Genomic DNA, 24031 nt, shown 5'->3' on the forward strand with positions numbered 1-24031 from the left:
AACACATTCGATATTTCAGTAGTTTTCCGCAGGCACGCAGGTAGGTGAGTTCGACAGCGTACATCACTCCATGTCTGGCGGTCCGTCAATATCGCCGTCATCGTCCCCGTTTCCAGTTGTGTCGTCCATTTCGTTTCCGGTAATGTGATCACCGTCAATAGCGCCGTCATCAGTCCACGTTTCCAATCCCTTCTGCCCGCGTACTGTCCAAGTCCTCGTCGGTGACGTTGTCATGAATGTCGAATCCCATTTCCCAATTTGCAGCAAAGTCATCGACATCAATATCGGCCTCTGATCTATGTGTATGTTCTTTTTTAGAACAAGGACTGCAGACGAAGTCAAGCTCGCATCCTGACGTCACAGCGGCTTTGTATTCCTCAAGAGAAATACCTGTGAAACGAAGGAATTATTGTTTAATTACTGCATAGCGTCTCTTAAAATAAATACATCTAAAACAAAGGCCTCGATCTAAGAAAAAAGTAATCGCCATACAAATTACAACTTCTACCTTTACGGAGAATTATTAGAAATAGTGACATCCTTTAAATACTTAGGTATAACAGCCCAAACACTAGCAGAACGCGAAAATAGAGCTCTACATAGACTTTTCACTATTATAAATTAATACGAAAAAATACATACAAAACTACTGCCATGTAATTTAATGTTTGTATAAGTAAATAATTCTTCAATTTTCTCGTATTACAATTTAAGATATAATTTTATAGATTAAGTACTGATGAATTACTGTCTTTTTGTCAACTACATACAAAACTACTTAGACTATAGCAATGTTATTTAATTAATTACATATAATATATCGATGGATTATATAATAACTTTTTTATAATAAGTAAATGTATATCGTTTTATTAGTAAATCAAGTACATAGATGAACAAGTTGAATTATCATTTCATTATAAATAAATAATAATAATAACCCTCAAAAAACGACATTTTTAAAATCATTTTTACTGTGAAGCGAATACACGACGATCTTTATCTGATAGTTAAAATAATATTACGCAACAACATCAGATTAGTGGCAATGTTAAGATAAGCTGTCCGCATTGAATGGCATGTTTATAACACCTGTTCATACTGTTTATCAAATATCCATTTAGGGAGCACTTTAAAAGAAAACGATGAATATCTGCATTCATTTTACATTAATATATATACTTATGGTGGCTAATTGCTTTTATCACCTACCCTTTGTCGGATAAATGCGTGATATACTTACATTATTGAATATAATGGTCACCAATTTAACTACTCAACACCTAGTGTTCCACTAATATACTTACATTATTGATTCAGGGTACTTTCTTTGATGATTATATAATGGTCACCAATTAAACTACTCAACACCTAGTCCCTGGTCGTTTCGCACCTAATATGGGGGCGAAACGACCAGGTGCGAAACGACCAGGGCGGAAACGTCTTGGGGGCGAAACATCCGAGGACCCATCCTGATAGTGATAGTAATGAGGCTATTCGTTTTTGAAGAGTCCGTCTTTCGTTGTTTTAAAACGCATAAAGCATAAGCAAAACGATGAAACAAACTCTAGTTTTTTTTCTACAAAATAGCAGACATTCCTTATAAAAGTATTTATAGTCCACAGGTCATTCGGTCCTTTGGACTTATATAACTTGCAGGACCGAACTGGGATTCATAGGACCAAAACATCACATCATTGCTCAAATTTGTTGACATAATGATAATTGGAAAAATTAAAATGGAAAATAAGCAACATAACACTGAACACTAACAAATCACAAAACACAGTATTCTAAAGAAAAATATTCAAACCAAAAATTAGTTACAAACAAAGCCATTTCCCCATTGGAAAATTCAATTATTTTATACTGGTATGCAAATTGCTGTTAAAACAAAAGTTTTACTGATCAGGGCTTTTTTTCCTTCTTTAGCAGGGGCCTTATATAGGCACTTTCCCCCAAGAGAAAGTCCCCTTCCCCAAATTAATTTCTTTAAAATCATGCAAATTTCCGAAATGTTAAGTTTAACTTGGAAATATTTCCCTCCACTCTCAGTCTTGTCAATATTTTATCCATTAAATTGAATGCCATTTCTTTCCCACACATTAAGAGAAAAAGCACAGCTGATAGTTAAGTGACAGTGACTAAAGAATGTAAATACATTATTTTTACACAAAAACCCACATTTATACTTGGTAGGAATTAATGAAGAACCTAAAACAACAGAACACATGTTGGATACCAATGACATAATTAAACAAACTAAGTTTTAAAAGCACAAAGCAAGTATCGGTTTTATGAAAATTTCATTGAAAACTATTTCCCGGTCACAAAATTATATGCAGTGCTTTCCAAAGGATTTTTGTCAGGCGCCCCGGGGCTGATAAGGGTGGTTCGGGAGGGGTGTCCCCTCCTGACGTTGATTTTTTAGCTCATCTATTTTTTGAAAAAAAATTATGAGCTATTGTCATCACCTTGGCGTCGGCGTTTGCGTTGGCGTCCGGTTAAGTTTTGCGTTTAGGTCCACTTTTCTCAGAAAGTATCAATGCTATTGCATTCAAACTTGGTACACTTACTTACTATTATGAGGGGACTAGGCAGGCAAAGTAAGATAACTCTGGCGTGCATTTTGACAGAATTATGTGCCCTTTTTATACTTAGAAAATTGAAAATTTTGGTTAAGTTTTGCGTTTAGGTCCACTTTTCTCAGTGAGTATCAATGCTATTGCATTCAAACTTGTTACACTTACTTACTATCATGAGGGGACTGGGCAGGCAAAGTTAGATAACTCTGGCATGCATTTTGACAGAATTATGTGCCCTTTTTATACTTAGAAAATTGAAAATTTTGGTTAAGTTTTGTGTTTAGGTCCACTTTATTCCTACAGTATCAAAGCTATTGCTTTCATACTTGCAACACTTATTAACTATCATGAGGGGACCGTGCAGGCAAAGTTATGTAACTCTGACTGGCATTTGGACGGAATTATGGGCCCTTTATACTTAGAAAATTGAAAATTTGGTTAAGATTTATGTTTTGGTCCACTTTACCCCTAAAGTATCATAGATATTGCTTTCATACTTGGAACACTCAAAAACTATCATAAGGGTACAGTAAAAGGACATGTTGCATAACTCTGGTTGTCATTGTTACAGAATTATGGCCCTTTTTTGACTTTGTAACTTTTAATATATGGTTAAATTTTGTGTTTCAATCCACTTTACTTCTTAAGTATGAAGGCTATTGCTTTCAAACTTCAAATACTTTCATGCTATCATGAGGTTACTGTACCTGGCAAGTTGAATTTTACCTTGACCTTTGAATGACCTTGACTCTCAAGGTCAAATTATAAAATTTTGCTAAAATTGCCATAACTTCTTTATTTATGATTAGATTTGATTGATACTTTGACGAAACTACTCTTACCTGACATACCACAATAGACTCCACCCAAACCGTCCCCCATGCCCTCCCCCCCCCTCCCCCCCCCACCTCCCCCCTCCCCCCCCCCTATTTTTTTTTTTTAAGATCATCTCACAAATGACCACCACACCCTCACACTATACCCCCACCCCACCCACCCCACCCCCCCCCCACCCAACCCCCCCCCCAATTATTTTTTATATATTTTTTTTTTTTTTTTTTTTTTTTTTTTTTTTAAGATCATCTCACAAATAACCACCACACCCTCACACTATACCCCACCCCCCCCCCCAATTTTTTTTTTTTTAAACGGTTCTGTTTGAAATACCGTCCAACCATCGCACCCAAAACATCCCCCCCCCCCATCGCCCTTCCCCCCACCCCCCCCACATTTTTTGGAAGATAATGTAATAAATGTCCACAACCCCACACTATACACCCCTCTTCACTCCACCCCTCCCTCCTTTGTGATTGAAAATGAGAGTCCCTTCACCTTTAAAAAGAAAATAGATGAGCGGTCTGCACCCGCAAGGCGGTGCTCTTGTTTAAATTTTAACGTGTCAATTCACGTTTTGTGGTGCGTTATAACTCAAACAGAAACAGTGTCAAAAGACGTCATTTGGTGCACTATGACACTTCAAGAAAATCCCCCAGTCATTTAAAAAAATATATATTTTTTTTTATATTGTTTAATTGTTTTAAAACTTTCCCGCACAGATAGTAAGATCCCGACTCGAACGATTCCCAATACATCCGTTTCAACCCGACTCTATTACTGTATACTTACTACTTTTCAAGTTTCTATTTATTACCCGATAATCCCGTTTATTTCGTTTTTATAAATCACTTTCTGGTAAATATTTACGATAAAAGCTTTCAAACATTTCTTTAACACAAACCTTGCCATTTTTCTATAGTATCAAATGAATTTTAAGTGACTATAGATTTGGTGAAATATTGCCTCTGAACATGCGTCAATGAAGTGTTGTGTGCTTGTTAAAACGCTCAATACACGCACGCTTTCTATGCAAATGACGCGACGTTGCACATGCTGCATAATTTTCGTGCTCTTTTTTATTGAGAAAAAGATTCGACACAAAGTAAATTTGCACTGCTAATTTGAAACAATACTATTTTAACGTTTCGGTAACATTTACATTCGGAAGTGTGTTTCGGATTAAAAACGCTTTAACATGGACTTACGGGAATGGGTTTCGGATTACAAATTAATTATTCCCATTTGAGATTTCAACAAATATTAACAGTTGTGTTATGAATTCAACGATAATTTGTTTAAACACTTTACGAGTCAAATAAATGTTTTGACGGAACTATGCATGAAATTCACGTTGTCCACTAGGATTACGGCTGGTTGCCATCATCAGTCTTCTAAGTATTGTTTATGGGACGAAACATTTACAACTGTGCATAATTAATTCAACGAAAATTTGTTAAAGCGCATTACATGACGTCGAATAAATGTCAGAAATACGAGGTGAATCAGTTCTATAAATGGACATGATGAAATATACATGTACTGGAATTAAATTGTTATCACATAATTGTAACCGGGAGTTATTTGCACAACTTACTCGCTATAAGTAATTAATTGATTACCACTTGCAATTAATTTCTCGTATTAATTATGAGTCATAGGTAACACTTGTTTACAGTAAAAAGGTGTGATGATGATGCCCAAAACCGTCTTTAATGTACAGTACTGTACTAGTTACCGGTTTTATATTACGTAAATGGTACAACTTCTGGCTAATTAAGCTGCGATAGACTTCGTGCCCGACATCAATAAAAAATAATTGTCGATAGTTAACCCCGCCCTCATAAGCATTCGCGTAACCGATTGGACGATGAACATCACAGTTTGACACTTGGAAAGTTACCTGATACATCCTTGTCAGCATTTAAATGACTGTGGTATATGGCTAGAATAATCGATACGGGCGTCATGCTTTTCTCTTATCAGTGGATTATCCATTACCCCATGTGGTGTTTATGGCGATTACTTGTGAAAGTAGGTACCGAGTGCTCTTTTAAAACTGGGAATATTGATACACTGAGAGAGAAACCTTGATTTTTTATGACAATCTCCACTTTCTTTTACTGAAAAATACACTGATCGAAAAATTTCAAGCGCCTCGGGGACTCTGATTTCGAAATTCAAGGGCCCCGGCGTGGAATCGTTAAATGGCCTCTAGAAAGCCCTGATTATATGACAACTCTGAATTAAACTACAAATGGCAATAAACTGGCCACAAAGATATATAAATCAAGTAAAATAAACTGTTAAGTGTGAATTTGTTTTGGAACAAACTGTTAATGCCACGATTGCAACGATCTGAGTTGCAGAACTTGTTTTCGTTTAACTTTAATAACTACTGACAATATTTACTTGGAAGTGTTCGGTGCGCATGCGTAGGAACATTACATGAATGTTTACAAAAAATATGACGCAATTTTTACTGCTCATATTTTTTAAGCGCTTCTAACTTTTTAGCTCACGCTTTTGTGATTGCTTTTTGCCCGACCTGCGCCGTCCGTTATGCGCCGTCAACATTTGCCTTGTTAACTCTCTAGAGGCCACATTAATTGTCCAATCTTCATGAAATTTTGTCAGAAGATTGGTCTCATTGATATCTTGAAAGAGTTCGAAAATAATTATGTTTGCTTGAAAAACATGGCTTCCAAGGGGCGGGGCATTTTTCCTTATATCGCTATAGTAAAATCTTGTTAACACTCTATTTCCAAGAGAATTTTGCTTTGTATTCTGCTGCGCGTTTTACAACATCGGATTTTAGGCGGGAATAAAACTTTGGTTCAGTCTAAATTGGCTGGGTACATGTTACTATATTTTCTGTACCCGGGGTACATTTAAGTATACTCTAGAGCAGAGGTCCAGATAAGATGCGTATTTGCGTAAAATACTCATGGACAATTTCCAAACACGCATGAATTATACTTTTGATGAGTGAAAAAAAATCATCATAAAAATTGGCATACGCATTTTGTGCAATTATCAGTTGGACCAACAGTGCCCCAATTCGGATTATTTGATTAGCCATTTCAAAATGAATGTTTATGTTAACAAGAGTAGATGTTCTTTATTATTAATACATGTTTTCTGCATGTTCATGTATAAATTATTTATAATATACAAAATCAAAGACTTTTGTGGGAGTATTTTAAATACTCTTGCAAAAGTCTTTGATTTTGTATTTTACTTATCAGCTAAAATAGTCATGAGTGAAATACTCTTTATCTTAAAAAATTATCTGGAGCTCTGATCAAGAGTACCCGGGGAACATGTAAGTAGTACCCTAACCGACAATGACCAATCGAGCTGTAGTGGGTGTGGGGTGGGGGCTAATGATTCAACCAAGTCTATTGATGGTTATTTCCATTTTATTGAAGACGCTGACCAATATAGCCAAATGACGAAAAGACCCAAACAAAACAACAGTATTTTTACAAACAGAACTAATCTTGTGATACTATGAAAAATGAAATGAAAGTCACAATAATTGCACAAATGCACACGCATTTCATAACACAATAATACAAAATGTTCAGTAAATAAAAACAGGTTTAACATTCACCAGGTTGGAATAAATGAAGACCACAAAAGTGGACTTTCGTCGACTAGACGTTCTTGGCAAATGCAAGCGTGGTTAGTGAATTCATAACAAAATAAAACAATTTGATTGAATGACCAATGAAAATCTTGCATTAAATCAATGAATTATTATGATTGGACAAACCAAATATTGCATCAGCATTCATGGGTGAATGGAGCACCATTTGTGATTCTCGGCTCGTGTACTACTTAAAAGTACCCTGGGTACTCTAAAGTATACTACAATTTACCCCGGGTATGGACAATATACTTAAACATACCTGGCCAAAATAAGACTTAAGAGTTTTATTCCCGCCTAATATCCAATGAACTTTTCCCTTCTTCAATATGCTTTTTTGAGTACATGTTTCAATAATTAAGAGGAAATTTTTCAGCATACTGACATAAATATTACAATAATAAATTTGAAAATAATGAGCCGACAAAGACTAATTTAGCGTTAGTATTCCTTGGTATGTTTAAGTGTATTTTGTGTATCTGAGCCTACAATTACCAATCGAGGGTGAATAGACACTGGAAAGAAGACAGAATTTCTACAAAAAGTAAACGTGTACTATAAGAAAAGGAAGATAATAAATTTACCTGTAATGCAAGTTTATAAAAGAAACCCTAAAAGTTTTGGTATATTAGTAATTTAGTATGGCACTTGGTCTATTTTGTCACTTGTTTGTTACAAAGACCAATTTACTGAATTAAAGTACTGCAAAGGCATTTACTTGAATTAAAAATCCAAGAAGTACATATTTGTTAATCAGCCCTAAATAGCCCTATACAGAGTTAAACATCAGCTCCAGATCTCAAATTCATCATGGCACAATTTTAGTACTGTCTTTTCAACTATTCTTTACAACATTCAGTCTCATGTCATAAGTTTGCTTGCCTGTTAGACATGTGAATGAATGAGGCATTCTCAAAAGTGATGTTTGCAATGCTATACTTGTATGTAGGTGATGGCAGTGCTTGGACAGCTGCTGCAGTTGCTGTCAAGGACGGGCTACAGGTGTAGCGGTTTGGGACACGCCCCATTTGCTAATGGCCCTGCTGGAACGCTGCTTCACCACAACATCATACAGACATGGTACACATGTTAGATCACCAGGGCCCTCTCTTGCCGCCAGAGGAAGCCAACCTCATCCCTCATGAGGGGGAATTTTCACGCAAATTACCTTTGATGGGGATTTTTTTTTTTTATAATTTAGTATATTTTACACTCATAAGCCTATACTGTAATGATGTATTATAAAGTGAATGTCAATATAATAAAGAGGTGAAAGTTCTGTTGTTCCAGCAGTATTTCTCCTATATTACCCACATACATGGTCCTTTATTTATGGCAAGTTATCATTATCAAAGGTTAGTAGCACAATACCAGCTTGCAACATAGGTATAAAAGTTAAAAAAAATAATGAGGGAAGCCGCCGATATTCGGCGGTAAAAAGTGCAAAACGAGGGCCCTGATCACATCATACAGACATGGTACACGTGTTAGATCACAACATCATACAGACATGGTACACGTGTTAGATCACAACATCATACAGACATTGTACACATGTTGGATCACAACATCATACAGACATGGCACAGGCTAACGATCACAACATCATACATACATGGTACAGGTGTTAGATCACAACATCATTCATACATGGTACAGGTGTTAGATCACAACATCAAACAGACATTGTACACATGTTAGATCACAACATCATACAGATATGGTACAGGGGTTAGATCACGATATCATTCATACATGGTACAGGTGTAAGATCACAACATCATACAGACATTGTACACATGTTAGATCACAACATCATACAGATATGGTACAGGGGTTAGATCACAATATCATTCATACATGGTACAGGTGTTAGATCACAACATCATACAGACATTGTACACATGTTAGATCACAACATCATACAGATATGGTACAGGGGTTAGATCACGATATCATTCATACATGGTACAGGTGTTAGATCACAACATCATACAGACATGATACAGGTGTTAAATCACAGCATCTTACAGACATGGTACAGGCTTATGATCACAACATCATACATTCATGGTACAGGTGTTAGATCACAACATCATACAGATATGGTACAGATGTTAGATCACAGCATCTTACAGACATGGTACAGGTGTTAGATCACAAAATCATACAGACATGGTGCAGGTGTTAGATTACAACATCATACAGACATGGTACAGGTGTTAGATCACAACATCATACAGACATGGTACAGGTGTTAGATCACAACATACAGACATGGTACACATGTTAGATCACAACATCAGACACAGTACAGGCTTGCAATCACAACATCATACAGACATGGTACAGGTATTTGATCACAACATCATACAGACATGGTACAGGCTTTAGTATTGTAAAATCTACAAAAATATTTCAGGCGGCATAAAGTAAGATATCAATACAGCGGTTTGATAAAATATAATGTCATATTACATGTACTGTTAAATAAATGAAGTCAATTGCAATTTATGTTTGATTTATACTGTAGTATTAATTTGAGACAATTTTAGTCAGAAAGTACTTAATATGAGCATTACATTTTGTGCACACATTGGTCTTTAATTATGAGTTGTCTTGACTAACCATTTCTCTATGTGTTTGTCCTTCCACAATAAATATGAGTTAACTTGACAAGATAAAAATGATTATAAAAATGGGTATGCACCATGTTGGAATAAATTTGAATGACACTATCTTTATTCTTTATTATGCTTTCCAAATGGGGAGTGCATATGATACCTGCTTTGTATTTCTGTCAGATATTCAAATTTAAATGGAATTGAGTTTGTGTGGGTTGATAAAATTTCCTCAATAGTCTTGATATTGGTCCTTCTGTCAATCCCTCCGTCTTTCCTACCATTGGTCACTTTTCTGAGATGGCAGACACATATGATCCAAATTTGATTAAACTTTATGTCACATCCCAATGGGGGTGGGGACATGCCTATCCTTAGGTTTTTCCAGTCCATTAATTTGTCAGAGCGATTTCCCTTTGATTATTAATATGTTACTTCTCGTATCCACTGGGAATCACTAACACTATTAAGGATAAAAAATTGAATATATCATTTGTAGCAAATTCTCAGATTAAAACATGTTATTTGGGTATTATGCTCGTCAGATTTTTGGGAGCCATAGCCGATTCGCGATATATTGGACAACCCGATAACACGGACCGTGATATATAGGAGTTGCAATGTATTCAATTAAGTGTTGTGGTAAGAATAAAAGAAAAAAAGGCCTACCTACGGACCCACATTTTTGGGGGCATGTAACCAGAAACAAACCTTTTTTTTTTGTAAGGCCTTATAGGAAGTTTTAAATATAATGTTAGAAATTTTGATCAAACCAAGTTTCAGAATAATCTAATTCAGCATTTGTTGAAAAGAATTTGATTATTTTTTTTTTATAACAGTGAAATATTAACATGTTAGCATAAAAAAATAGAGCCCTTTTCTTATAAAATTCTCCATCTGAAAGGTCCCAAAAGGTAAAAAAAAATAGCCTGTGTACTCTTAAACCCTCAGTAAATTAAAACTCTATAAGAACCCCACATGTGATTCTTTATCGATAGTGTTTTGTATAGAGGTAGTGCATTGTTCATGTGTTTGAGTTATTTCCCTTTGACTAGACTAGTTTCAATTTTCTTGTATTGAATCTTAAAATAATTATATTGAAAAGTTTGAGTTCTTGTATTACATTATTAAGTAGATAATCTGAAAAGAACAAGTTTTTATATTAAGTATTCTGCAGCAATTTATTGTTTTGTAGGTGGGATAAAATGGTGATTAAGTCAGAGGCGTCATTTCCTGTTTCCGGAAAGAATATAAGTAAGATTGTTATATGTTCTGCTAAAATAATTGTCCAATTTGATTTGATGTACTGGTTTGTAAGATGTATTTGGCTTTATGATAGTTTAGCCCTTAACCACTTAGATTTTTTTTTTTACACATTTGTAGTCCCTTAGAAAGTTAAATTTAATTAAAGACCTTTCTTACTTTTAGTGTATTCAAGTTTTAAAGGCTTCATTTCCAACCTTAAGATACTGATGAGCAGCAAACAGCATAACATATTAAAACAGACAGCGAGTTACTCGCAGGCTGTTCTGGTTTTACGCTGTTTGCACTAAGCCATTTTCACTTTGCTTCTGAGTGGGAAAGGGTTAGATATTTATTGTTGCTATTGCATTTTCCAGGGACAGTGACAAATTGTAGCAAATATGTTATAAACTGTCTTAATATGGTATTTACAAATTAGCAACTTGATATGAAATATTTTATTAAAAAAAGATGTCTCTGTTATGCTGATTAATGCTAATTGATTTTTTTTTAAAGATGCAGGTTTTATGTACTCTTTTGTATCAACTACCAAGATCCAAAAAAATCCTATGCATTTTCCAGATTTTTTGGAAGACTTCTACCCAACAGTACTAAGTTTTATGAATGGCACAGTTCCATTTGCCATGGTGAATGTCAGTGAGTGTGCAAGACCCCAGAGTGTTCAAGGAGGTACGGAGATAGAGACATTACTAAAGTAAGTACCTGCTGCTGCTCTACTGACTGAAAGACGTGTATGTCAGGACTTCCACTAGATTTTGAAATTTTGGAAGTGCTTACTTCAATGGTTGAAATTTTGGAAGTCTTAGTCATACAATCTGGAAGTCCCACCGTTTACTTTACCACTGTTTACATTAAAACTATAAGTTGTGTGTTTTGTTTTTTAACTCGCCTGAGCCCAGCTTTCTTAAAGTGAGTTTTTATGATCACCTTTTGTCTGTCCTGCGTTGTGAATTGTGTGTTGTGCATTGTCAATATTTACCTTGCAAACACTCTAGAGACCACATTTATTGTCTAATCTTCATGAAACTCTGTCAGAATATTTATCCAAATTATATTTTGGCTGTGTTCGAAACTAGGTAGCGGTAGGTTAAAAATTATGTCACAATTTCAAGAAGAAAAAAATGTTTACACTGAAGAAGTCGTTTTAAACATTGAATCTTAAGAACACTTTTTTCAGAACATTTGTTTTAATGATATCTCATTTGAATTTCACAATCGTTCTGGTAGTTGAAAAATATGGCAGCCAGGGGTTGGGGCAGTTTTCCTTACATGACCTTATATGTGAATACTCTAGTCTCTAGAAGTCACTTTTTATCAAATCTCTAAGAAAATTGATCAGAACCTATGTTCTAAAAATAGGTCGGCTGAGTTGGAATGGTTTAAGTTTGTCAAAAAATCTCTTGTGAAAAACTGTAGAAGTCACATTTTTACTCATATTTTTTGTGAAAAAACTTGGCCCCCAGGTGGCGGGACAGTTTTCCAAGTCACATTTTTTGTTGACTCTTCATGAAACTTAGTCAGAACATTTGTTGCAATACAAGTAATAATTGTGAAAAGTGTTTTCCAATTCAAAACTCCCAATACAAATTTTCTTATACATTTATAGTTAAATTTGTATTGTGAACCCTATATTACCTGTTGATGGCAGTATCAATACAGGTTCCAACTCTACCTGTTACAAGAAAATCTAGTATAATCATGAGTTACATCTTTAAAACCAAAATATGGCTAATATTGAAGATATATGTGTTTAAGAATTTTTCAAACTCCGCCATTGTATGCAACTACATTTACAAAGTGAATTGTGGGTAGGGGAAATTTCTAGTGAACATGCATGAACCACATCGCGATGTGATAGCATCAAGCGCTGTTCATAATATGTATCTAGTATTAACAATCAATCAAAAAGGGAATATAAATTAAGAATGATTATGACTTCTGTAACATTCATATGAATGCTGCATTCTGATTGGATAATTTGTTCATGTGACCAGTTTTTCATTTTCCAATGAACCCACTTCGTATGCAAATTTAAACATGAATATTCATGACGCTACTTTCTGGTCATAAACAAGTTGCCAAAATGACGTTATCTTTTTGAGCGAAACTTAATGGCGTTTTTATTGGTATATAGGGAAATGACGTTATATTTTTGGCGCGAACTTCAACGATGTACCCGTTTGACGGAAACAGAAACTGAAAATAGATTCATACGCTAGATTAAAAAGGACTTTTATGACCCTTTAGTACACAGTAGAATTTCAGCTTTAAGATCATTTTGTGTTGTAATTATAAGAATTTAATAGCATTTTTATGCCTCCGGATCGAATGATCTGGGGTATAATGTTTTTGGCCTGTCTGTCTGTCATTCCGTCATTCTGTCATTCTGTCACCAAAACTTTAACCTTACATTAAAGTTTTGCAATAACTTTTGAAATATTGAACATAGCAACTTGATATTTGGCATGCATGTGTATCTCATGGAGCTGCACATTTTGAGTGGTGAAAGGTCAAGGTCATCTTTCAAGATCAAAGGTCAAACAAGCAAAAAAAGCGGCGCATTAGGGGGCATTGTGTTTCTGACAAACACATCTCTTGTTCTGCATTTCATCGGTGTATGAACTGTCGGGGGAAAAATACACCTAATTTATGCGTTTATGCAAATTAGGCGTAATTTTCCCGACAGTTCATACACCGATGAAATGCAGAAAAATGCTATTCAATTCTTAATTGATTGTAACTTGTACAGTGTTTTTTTGAGAATAAACAATATTTTAGTAAATCTGACCAAGTACACATTAAACATTTGACTTGTCCTTTTTTTCAAGGAATTATAATTATTACCATATATCATTATGGGACCTAGTTTTAATTGATGGTCATTAATAATACCAAAACAGTCATGCTTCTGAACACTTCAGAGTGTGTATACAGAAGGGATGAACCACAAAATCTGCTCACTGCTGGCTATTATGATAAAACAAAATTTGAGAGGGATAATTTGAAGTCATTCAGTCCTTACAAAATGTTAAACAGTTGTGGACATTTCTCAAGCATTTCATTGCAACTTCCATTTGTCATAACAATGAAGATATAGATGTGCAAGACATTTTTTAATTCCCCAAAATCAAAACAATAATCCTGCATTATTTGCAGTTTGTTGGTATTCGTGACAAAACTTTTAGTTTCTGTTGTATTTTGCAGTCCTGGCAGTGAGACATGCCTCCAGTACGTGCATGTTTGTTCACCAGCCAGTGTTAACCGGACATTTGACCTGGTTGTCAACACCCGGGTCAGCTGGTGGAAACAGGTTGGGCGCCATTGGGTCTTTAGATATACTCATTAGAGTGTGGTGGAACTATCCGGAAGGATTTATAAAATGAGCCTCGCTGTCTGAAAATGGGGCTTAATTTAATACATGTGTGTCAAGTGTCATTCCAGATAAGCCTGTGGAGACTGCAAGGGCTAATCAGGGAAGACACTTTACAGTATTCTGGTATTTTTTGTCTAAAGGAAGTCTTTTCTTGGTAAAAACGCAATTTAAGCGGAAAGAGTCTTCCCTGATTAGCCTGTGTGAACTGCACAGGCTTATCTGGGACACCACTTTTCGCACATGCATTAAGCCCCATTTGTGCCAGAGAGAGGCCTAAATGTATTTAGCCTCCATCTCACTTCTGCTGCCTCTCTTCGTTGGCCTGATTGAGGCAGCAACACAGTAAATTTGATAAGCTCATATTTAAAGGCATATCATAAGACAATTTTTTGTCTTTTTTGTTTTTCTTACTATTGTTTTTGCCCTGTCTGTTGGTCTGTACGTTGGTCTGTTGGTCTGTTTGCTCCAACTTTAACATTTGCAATAACTTTTTCAATATTCAAGATAGCAACTTGATATTTGGCATGCATGTGTATCTCATGGAGCTGCACATTTTGAGTGGTGAAAGGTAAGGTCAAGGTCATCCTTCAAGGTCAGAGATCAAATATATGTGGCCAAAATTGCTCATTTTATGAATACTTTTGCAATATTGAAGATAGCAACTTGATATTTGGCATGCATGTGTATCTCATGGAGCCGCACATTTTGAGTGGTGAAAGGTCAAGGTTATCCTTCAAGGTCAGAGGTCAAATATATGTGGCAAAAATTGCTCATTTTATGAATACTTTGGCAATATTGAAGATACCAACTTTATATTTGGCATGCATGTGTATCTCATGGAGCCGCACATTTTGAGTGGTGAAAGTCAAGGTCATCCTTCAAGGTCAAAGGTAAAAAAAATAAATTCAAAGCGGCGCAGAAGGGGACATAGTGTTTCTGACAAACACATTTTTTCAGCTTGTGTCTCAAGTTTGTGAGGTTATCATATTTATGAAGTTGTCAACAATGTGTTAAAAGTCTAACATAATATGCAGCTTCCTTAAGCCATGATTAAAATATTTTTATGTCCCCCAGTTTATAATGGGGGACATATTGTTTTTGCCATCTGTTGGTTTGTTTGCGTCAAACTTTAACATTGGCCATAACTTTTGCAATATTGAAGATAGCAACTTGATATTTGGCATGCATGTGTATCTCATGGAGCTGCACATTTTGAGTGGTGAAAGATCAAAGTCATCCTTCAAGGTCAAAGGTCAAATATATGGGGGGACATAGTGTTTCACAAACACAGTCATCTTGTTATAAACTTGAACTTGAGGCAACTTTTTTAATGAATAACATTATAGTCCAATCTGAGGACAGCGATCAGTAAATCCAACTGTTTGTTATAGGTAGATTTCAAAATATTGTTATGCCCCCACGGATCGAATGATCGGGGGTATATTGTTTTTGGCCTCTGTCTGTCTGTCTGTCTGTCTGTCTGTCTGTCTGTCTGTCTGTCTGTCTGTCTGTCTGTCTGTCTGTCTGTCTGCCTGCCTGCCTGCCTGCCTGCCTGCCTGCCTGCCTGTCTGTCAGCTGGCCCGCCCGCCCGCACGCCTGCCTGCCTGCCTGCCTGCCTGCCTGTCTGTCATTGTATGTTTGTGTCTGTCCCAAAACTTATGCCTTGCTCATTAAAAATGAAAACTCTTGGGTCTATGTTCTTTTAACTTCACATGCGCATGCATCTCATTGAGATTTACAATCAAACATAGTTTGAGGTCACTAGGTCAAAGGTCAAGGTCACTGTGATCTTTACATTCAAAATATAACCTTGTTTCTAAAATAGTTGCTGTGCGGCTTCAAAGTGCAGTAGGGGGCATTGTGTTTCACAAACACAGCTCTTGTTATACCCCCATTACCAATGGTAATGGGGGCTATATAGAAGTCACTTTGTTGGTCGGTCTGTCTGTCAGTCGGTCTGTCGGTCTGTCCCGGAAGCTTGTCCGGGCCATAATTAAGTTGTTCATTGTGAGATTTGAAAATCATTTGGCACATTTGTTCACCATAATTGGACGGTGTGTCGCACGAAAGAATTACGTCGATATCTCAAAGGTCAAGGTCACACTTTGAGTTCAAAGGTCAAAAATGGCCATAAATGAGCTTGTCCGTGCCATAACTTTGTCATTTATTGTGAGATTTAAAAAATCATTTTGCACATTTGTTCACCATAATTGGACGGTGTGTCAAGTGAAAAACTTACATCTACATCTCCAAGGTCAAGGTCACACTTATAGTTCAAAGGTAAAAAAATGGCCTTACATGAGCTTGTCCGGGCAATAACTATGTCGTTCATTGTGAGATTTTAAAATCATATGGCACATTTGTTCACCATAATTGGACGGTGTGTAGCGCGAAAGAATTAGGTCGATATCTCCAAGGTCAAGGTCACACTTTGAATTCAAAGGTCAAAAATGACCATAAATGTGCTTGTCCAGGCCTTAACTATGTCGTTCATTGTGAGATTTTAAAATCATTTGGCACATTTGTTTACCATTATTGGACAGTGTGTCATGCGAAAGAATTACATTGATATCTCCAAGGTCAAGGTCACACTTTGAGTTCAAAGGTAAAAAAAGGCCATAAATGAGCTTGTCCGGGCCATATCTATGTTGTTCATTGCTAGATTTTAAAATCATTTGTTCACCATCATTGGACGGTGTGTCGCACGAAAGAATTATGTCGATATCTCCAAGGTCAAGGTCACTTTTTGAGTTCAAATGTCAAAAATAGCCATAAATGATATTGGCATAATAATTCTTAAAATGGCCATAAATTAGCTTCTCTTGTTTTGTAAAGACAGCATGCAAAATAGTCTGTGTCAATGCGGCACATGGGGGTATACGTCATGTCTGTGACAAAGCTCTAGTTTAATAATTGTTATCAGGTGTCACTGACGTCACTTAGCATCCGTGAACCACTTATAAACCAGATTGTTCAACTCGCTGCATTCCATATCAAATTTTAGACGCTTAAAACTCACATTTACATTAAACGCATACTCTTCCATTATTTAGTGTTGACATTTAAGCACAATCTAAACTTGTGTACGTCCAACATGTAACTCACTTGCTATCTAATGCAAAATTTTTCCAGATTCAAACAGTTTCACACATTTGACTTGCTCCTCTAACGTGAAGAACTTGAATTTTAAACTTATTGTTGATTCATTATTCAGATTTCGAGTTAAAGCAATATGTATGCTGGATATCTCTTTTAAAAAAATGTTGTTTTCAGATCAATATTATGCTAAGTAATCTTTAAGCGAGGCTGTTTTCCGAGAAAACCCAAGCTATTGTCATAGCCTGCTCGTCGTCCGCCGTCCGCCGACGTCATGCTAAAACCATAACATTGACTGTAAAATCAAAGTGCTTCCACCTACAACTTTGAAACTTCATATGTAGATGCACCTTGATGAGTTCTACACGCCACACCCATTTTAGGTCACTAGGTCAAAGGTCAAGGTCACTGTGACCTCTAAAAAAAATTAAAAAATTAAATAAATATTTTTTTCTGACAAGCTTTCACAGCCAAGTGTGGCACCCATTATGCGGTGCTCTTGTTTTAATCAGCATTCATTTAATTAGTTACAATTACTTAAAACGTTTAACATACTTTTACATTATCCAAGAGAACAAACTTCTCAACAACCTATTTTTTTTCTCAAAGTGGGCCGCATTTATCTCATCAAAGGTAGTGACCACAATCAGATTTTGACGTCAGAGGTGAGCGACATCAAGGCAGATGTATTTTAGCTTTTAATTTTCTAATCTCAAAACAACTGACTTGTTACCGCTGTGCACTGTTGAAAAATGGGTTTTGGAGTGAAATATAATACTGGCCGTTGGCTGTTAAAAACAGTTGACAGTTATTCTCAGGTGTAATATAGATTGATTTTTGTCGAGGGGAATCTAGACTGACTGCTGTAGACTGCTGTAGGCTGCTGGCCGTTGTTCTCAGGTGACCGCTTAGTCAGGTTGGACTGTATACCGTATTTTACCATGCATAGCGCGCAGTTTTTTGCCTTCAAATTTCGAAATAAAAATTCGGTGCGCGTAATACATTGACACAAAGCTTTTAGCTGGTTGCTAAATTGCAAAAAAATCCATTTCGTAATCGTAAATCTTCACAATTGCCGCCATTTTTGTTATTGCAGTAGACTACACCCTATAATGTTATAGACTGAAGGGGCCGTTGTCGAAACAACAAATAGCGGGAAAGGTTAGGAATGAACGGGGTAGTAACAGTTTTGACAAAAAATTAAAGATGAAAAAAATGTCTTTGTTGGTGTTTTCACAGTTCTTCATTGATTGTTTATTAAAAAAAAATCGAGGTATAATGATCCCCGTGCGTCGCGGTATTGTTTGTTAAAGTTTTTGTTGTCATGAAAACTCGTTGATTTACAACGCAAAACGTCTTATTTGAACTGAGGCTAATTAACTCAATCATATTTCTCAACTTCCCTTTTGCTTTATTTTGATAATTTAATCCAAAGTTTAATGTTAGCAATTCCGAAAATTTGCACTCTATGTGAATTGACAGTTTGACGTTATCAAAGGAAAGCCGCTTCCTGTTTGAAGAAATAAAGTGACAAGTTTCTCGCCGACAAAATTGGCTTCCTTTGTCTAGCAATCAACATGCCGAACCAATCGTGTGTTTGTTCCTCAATGGCAATCGTCCAATTAAATAATAGCATGTGCAAAGCTCCGCCTTCGAACCTTTTGCAGAGAACAGAGGTGGAGTTCAACGATTAATTGAGCAAGTGTTTTACGTAAGTTGAGTTCCGATTTGCCGAAATTACTCGGCCCTAAGCATTCAAACGACGAATACATTTATCAATGATTTTCCGATCCCTGCATAAATATGCTACTGTGCGAGTATACTACGTAGGTAACAAACCAACAATAGAGATATAGACTCGTTTTATTTTCTTTCAATAGAGACAAACAAATGATATTTGTCAAATGGCTTTACGCCGATAACGCCAACTGTATGGAATTGAGCGTTCGGGTGTATTGTTTGTCTCACTATAAATACTTATCAACCAGACGCAGTAAAGGCGCGAAATACCAGGTCAAACTGGATTTAATGGGGAGCATCTCTTAATGGGGAAATATTTAAGTCGATGAAAAATAAAATGGGAGCCACGGTCGATTTGCGTAAAATTGGACATTGCGATGTTGCGGGTCTGCAGAAGAAGATGTCATACGATGTTGTGAGCGGCAGGTAATGAAAATGTTACACTGTTCAAATGTGAGGAATAGGTAATAGTTGTTTGAATTTAACGCGCAGGGGTCTTGAAAAAACACCCGCAGTGCGCGACTATAAGGACATATCGGTGTTCTCGAGAGAATAATCTTTCGAATTGTCGAAAATATAGTGCTATGCAACCCATGCTCCTGATTGTCTAAACTCTCCCTACTTTAAAACAAAAAATTAAGCGCCCGAAAAACTCAGATTAAATGATTGCGCAATATAAGAATGGCGGCCATTTTCGGCCAAATTTTCAGGTTTTTGGTCTTGAACTCTTTTTTTTGTCCATTTTGGCTTTAAAAAATCGCATGCGCGTTATACATGGTAGCGCGCTATACATGGTAAAATACGGTATATGGAATGAAAAGAAAAGATAAGTAGTGGTTCAGCTTTCCTTCCTTTACTTTTGAGCAGCAAACTGTATATGTACCTTTCTAGTTCACATCATTAAAATTATGCAAGGATTGTTATATGGGACTTTACAATTGAACATTTTTACAGCATTGAGTAAGTTTAAAAAAATCCCTGAATGTTTAAAATTTAAAAGCATTTTAAGATATAGTACTAAATTGGAACTAACTTTTGGTTGATTTATGTGAAACAAAAAATCTTATTTTTTACTATGGATAAATGCAATGCATGTATTCTAAAGATAAAAAATAAATCAATCAACCTCTAATGGTGTCAAGATGACATCAGATATCCACAGGGGGGAGTTGCATCTCAGGTTATTGACATTGATGACATGTATTTCCTTGTACATGTTAGTTCAGTTCCTTGTTCAAAAGATGTATTATTATATAGTTGACTTTGGGGTAAGAAAGCTTAAAGTTGTTTGTATCTTTCTGAGTATTATTTGGTGTTTTATCAACCACCTCCCCACACACAAAAAATGCATATTACTGATATGATCTCAGTTTTCATTAAGTTTCAGAACCACAAAGTTGACATCTGCAAAACATAGTAAACTGGCTCTTGCCTACCATGTATTTTGGTGAGCAGAAATTTCTCCCCCCTTATTTTGATTAAGTGATGTTCTAGGATCCTAGTTGGATTTTCTTTACTGGGCTATACTGGGTCCTATAAATTACGATTGTGAAGCAAATAAATGAACTGACATTTGCATTCTGAAGCATGGCAAGAGGGATTTTTATGCCCCCATATCAAAAGATCGGGGACATATTGTTTTTGGCCTGTCTGTCTGTCATTCATTGTGTGTGTCCCAAAACTGAACCTTGGTTAAAGTTTTGCAATAACTTTTGCATTATTGAAGAAAGCAACTTGATATTTGGCATGCATCTCGTGGACCTGCACATTCTGAGTGGTGAAAGGTCAAGGTCATCCTTCAAGGTCAAATATATGGCTTCAAAGCGGCGCAATAGGGGGCATTGTGTTTCTTACAATCACATCTCTTGTTTATAGATGAATGTACATGCTTTTTATATTAATTCTGTATTGTTTGAAATGTTGTTTTAATAATATTCCTTAGTATCAGATTCTCCATTACTGTTACAATATTGTTCATGCAGACATTAAGCAAAGAACATGACGTAAAAAGCTGTTTAAAAAATCACTGGCTCTGCAGGGCTACCAGTTGACAATCAGGTCAACCTTACTTACTTAATATTAGTATCCCATAAACTATAAATGTTGAGAATAGCAATCTATTTTGACAATGTACTGGAAATTTAACGTTATATAATCAAAATTTTCCCCTCACTCATGCACAAATTGACTGGTTAGTATTATCATCCTTATGATCAACACATACTATATTCTTGTAAAACGACAGTTTAAAGTCACATGGCAACCAAGGAAAGCACCTGTATGGAAATGGAAGCCCTCACTGATCTTACAATGGGTTGCTCAAAAGTGCAACTATTTTGGATATTGTATTGGCCTAAATTAAACTTTCATTTGCAGATATGAGCCAGTGAGATGAATGTTATATCCCTGAAGCTTCTTACTGATATGTGTAGTTTGTAATTCAATATCTCTGTTGAATCATTTGCATGTGCATTTTTCTTTCTATCATTATTTGGAAATTTTAGTAGTTAATATAGGAACATGCATGCTATGTGTAAAAATATTCATTTGTGCAGGAGAGGTGCTTTTTCTTAACCAAGTTTGTTGGATTGACTTAAAATACCTTACATGATGGTAAATTCCACATTGATGAGACATTAAGAAAACATCCCAGTAATTAAGTTTGTCTGTCTACATGTAGCAACACTTAGGTCAATATTAAAGATGTTAGGATTACACTACTTCACTAGCTCACAAGAAATTACAAATGTTCAATAACTCTGCATGCATGGGCTAAATTCTTGATACTGCAATATAAATGTTCAATATATCTGACAAGATAAGCTGTGTGATTTACTACTGAACATCATAAAGAGATGAGCAAGAAAAATGCTTTTTGGGCACTCATTTTTATTCCCTGGTAGGGTTGCATTTTGGTGTTCTGTTTGCCAGAGATTTTTATGCAATGTTTTCAGATATGTACGTTGACCTACATGACTTGCAGATGAAGTGCGCGTTTCATTCTGGTCCTTTGATTTTTGGCAAAGTTTGGAATAAAAAAACATTTTCTCTATAACGACTTTCTGGTAGTTTTATATGCAATGCTTTCAGATATTGAGTTGATTTTTGGTATGTTCGTCTACCTGCATGACTTACACATTAAGTGATGACTTTTTTGTCTATTGATTTTTGGCAAAGTTATGGGCCTTGGACTTAGAAATGTTCTCTAAAATAACCGTTTTCTATGGTGTTTTTTTTTAGCTCACCTAATTGCTCAGGTGAGCTTTTCTGACCGGTCTTTGTCCGTCGTACGTCCGTCCGTCCATCCATTAACATTTGCTTGTAAACACTATAGAGGCCACATTTGTTGTCCCATCTTCATGAAACTTGGTCAGAAGCTTTGCCCCAATAAAATCTCGGCCGAGTTCGAAACTGGGTTGTGCCGGGTCAAAAACTAGGTCACTAGGTCAAAAAAAAGAAAAACCTTGTAAACACTGTAGAAGTCACATTTTATGTTAAATCTTCATGTAACTTTGTCAAAATGTGTTTGTCTTAACGGTATCTTGATTGAGTTTAAAAGTGGTTCTGGTCTGTTGAAAAACATGGTCGCCAGTGGGCGGGGCAGTTTTCCTTATTTGGCTATAGAGAAACCTTGTAAACACTGTAGAAGTCACAATTTTTGCCCAATCATCATGAAAAGTGGTCAAAACATTGATTAAATTGATATCTCCGACAAGTTCGAAAATGGTCCAGATCGGTGAAAAACATGGCCGCCAGTGGGCGGGCATTTTTCTCTATATGTATATAGTGGCAGTTTTCCCGATTTGGCTATAGAGAAACCTTGTCAACACTCTAGAAGTCACAATATTTGTCCAATCATCATGAAAGTTGGTCAAAACATTGGTTTTATTGATATCTCGGACGAGTTCGAAAATGGTCCAGAGGTGAAAAAGCATGGCTGCCAGTGGGCAGGGCATTTTTCTTTATATGTATATAGTGGCAGTTTTCCCTATTTGGCTATAGAGAAACCTTGTCAACACTCTAGAAGTCACAATGTTTGTCCAATCATCATGAAAGTTGGTCAAAACATTGGTTTTATTGATATCTCCGACGAGTTCGAAAATGGTTCAGATCGGTGAAAAAACATGGCCACCAGTGGGGGAGGGGGCATTTTTCTCTTTATGTATGTAGTGAAAACATATGAACACTCTAGAAGTCACATTTTTGGTCCCGTTTTCATCAAATTTGGTCTGAACATTTGTTTCCTTGATATGAGAGTTGAGTTCGAAAATGGTTCCGGTCAGTTGAATAACATGGCTGCCGGGGGGGGGGGCAGTTTTCCTTATTTGGCTATAGAGAAAATTTGTAAACACTCTAGAAGCCACAATTTTTGCCCAATCATCATGAAAGTTGGTCAAAACATTGGTTTTATTGATATCTCGGACGAGTTCGAAAATGGTCCAGATCGGTGAAAAGTGGGCAGGGCATTTTTCTCTATGTATATACAATGAAAACATGTGAACACTCTAGAAAAGACATTTTGGCCCAATTTTCATGAAATTTGGTCAGAAAATTTGTTTCTTTGATATGAGAGTTGAGTTTGAAAATGGTTTGGTCAGTTGAATAACATGGCCGGCGGGGGGGGGGGGGGGGGGGGCGGGGGGGGGGCAGTTTTCTTATATTTATATAAAAGCTTGTGAACACTCTAGAAGTCACATTTTTTGCCCAATCATCATGACACTTGGTGAAAAGATCGGTTTTATATATATCACATAATTAATGCCATAATTATTGCCCATAGATTGTCCAAATTTTCATTATATTATACAAAATCCTTGTAAACACTAGAGGTCACAATTTTGTTTCAGATTTTATGAATCTTGGTCAT

The 24031-nt window shown here is 36.1% G+C and overlaps 1 protein-coding gene across 1 annotated transcript in view; it reads left to right on the top strand.

Moving 5' to 3' along the window:
- LOC127868665 (DNA polymerase subunit gamma-2, mitochondrial-like) overlaps nt 1–24031 on the top strand; it is a 34230-nt gene that overhangs the window by 1358 nt on the left and 8841 nt on the right. Inside the window, exons 2-5 of the mRNA XM_052410603.1 lie at nt 8021–8151; nt 10888–10946; nt 11517–11649; nt 14160–14265. Coding sequence (XP_052266563.1) covers nt 8024–8151; nt 10888–10946; nt 11517–11649; nt 14160–14265 — 426 coding nt within the window. The 5' untranslated portion in view covers nt 8021–8023. The remainder of the gene's footprint in view (nt 1–8020; nt 8152–10887; nt 10947–11516; nt 11650–14159; nt 14266–24031) is intronic.

This window comes from Dreissena polymorpha, chromosome 2, assembly GCF_020536995.1.
Source record: "Dreissena polymorpha isolate Duluth1 chromosome 2, UMN_Dpol_1.0, whole genome shotgun sequence".
NCBI lineage: Eukaryota > Metazoa > Mollusca > Bivalvia > Myida > Dreissenidae > Dreissena > Dreissena polymorpha.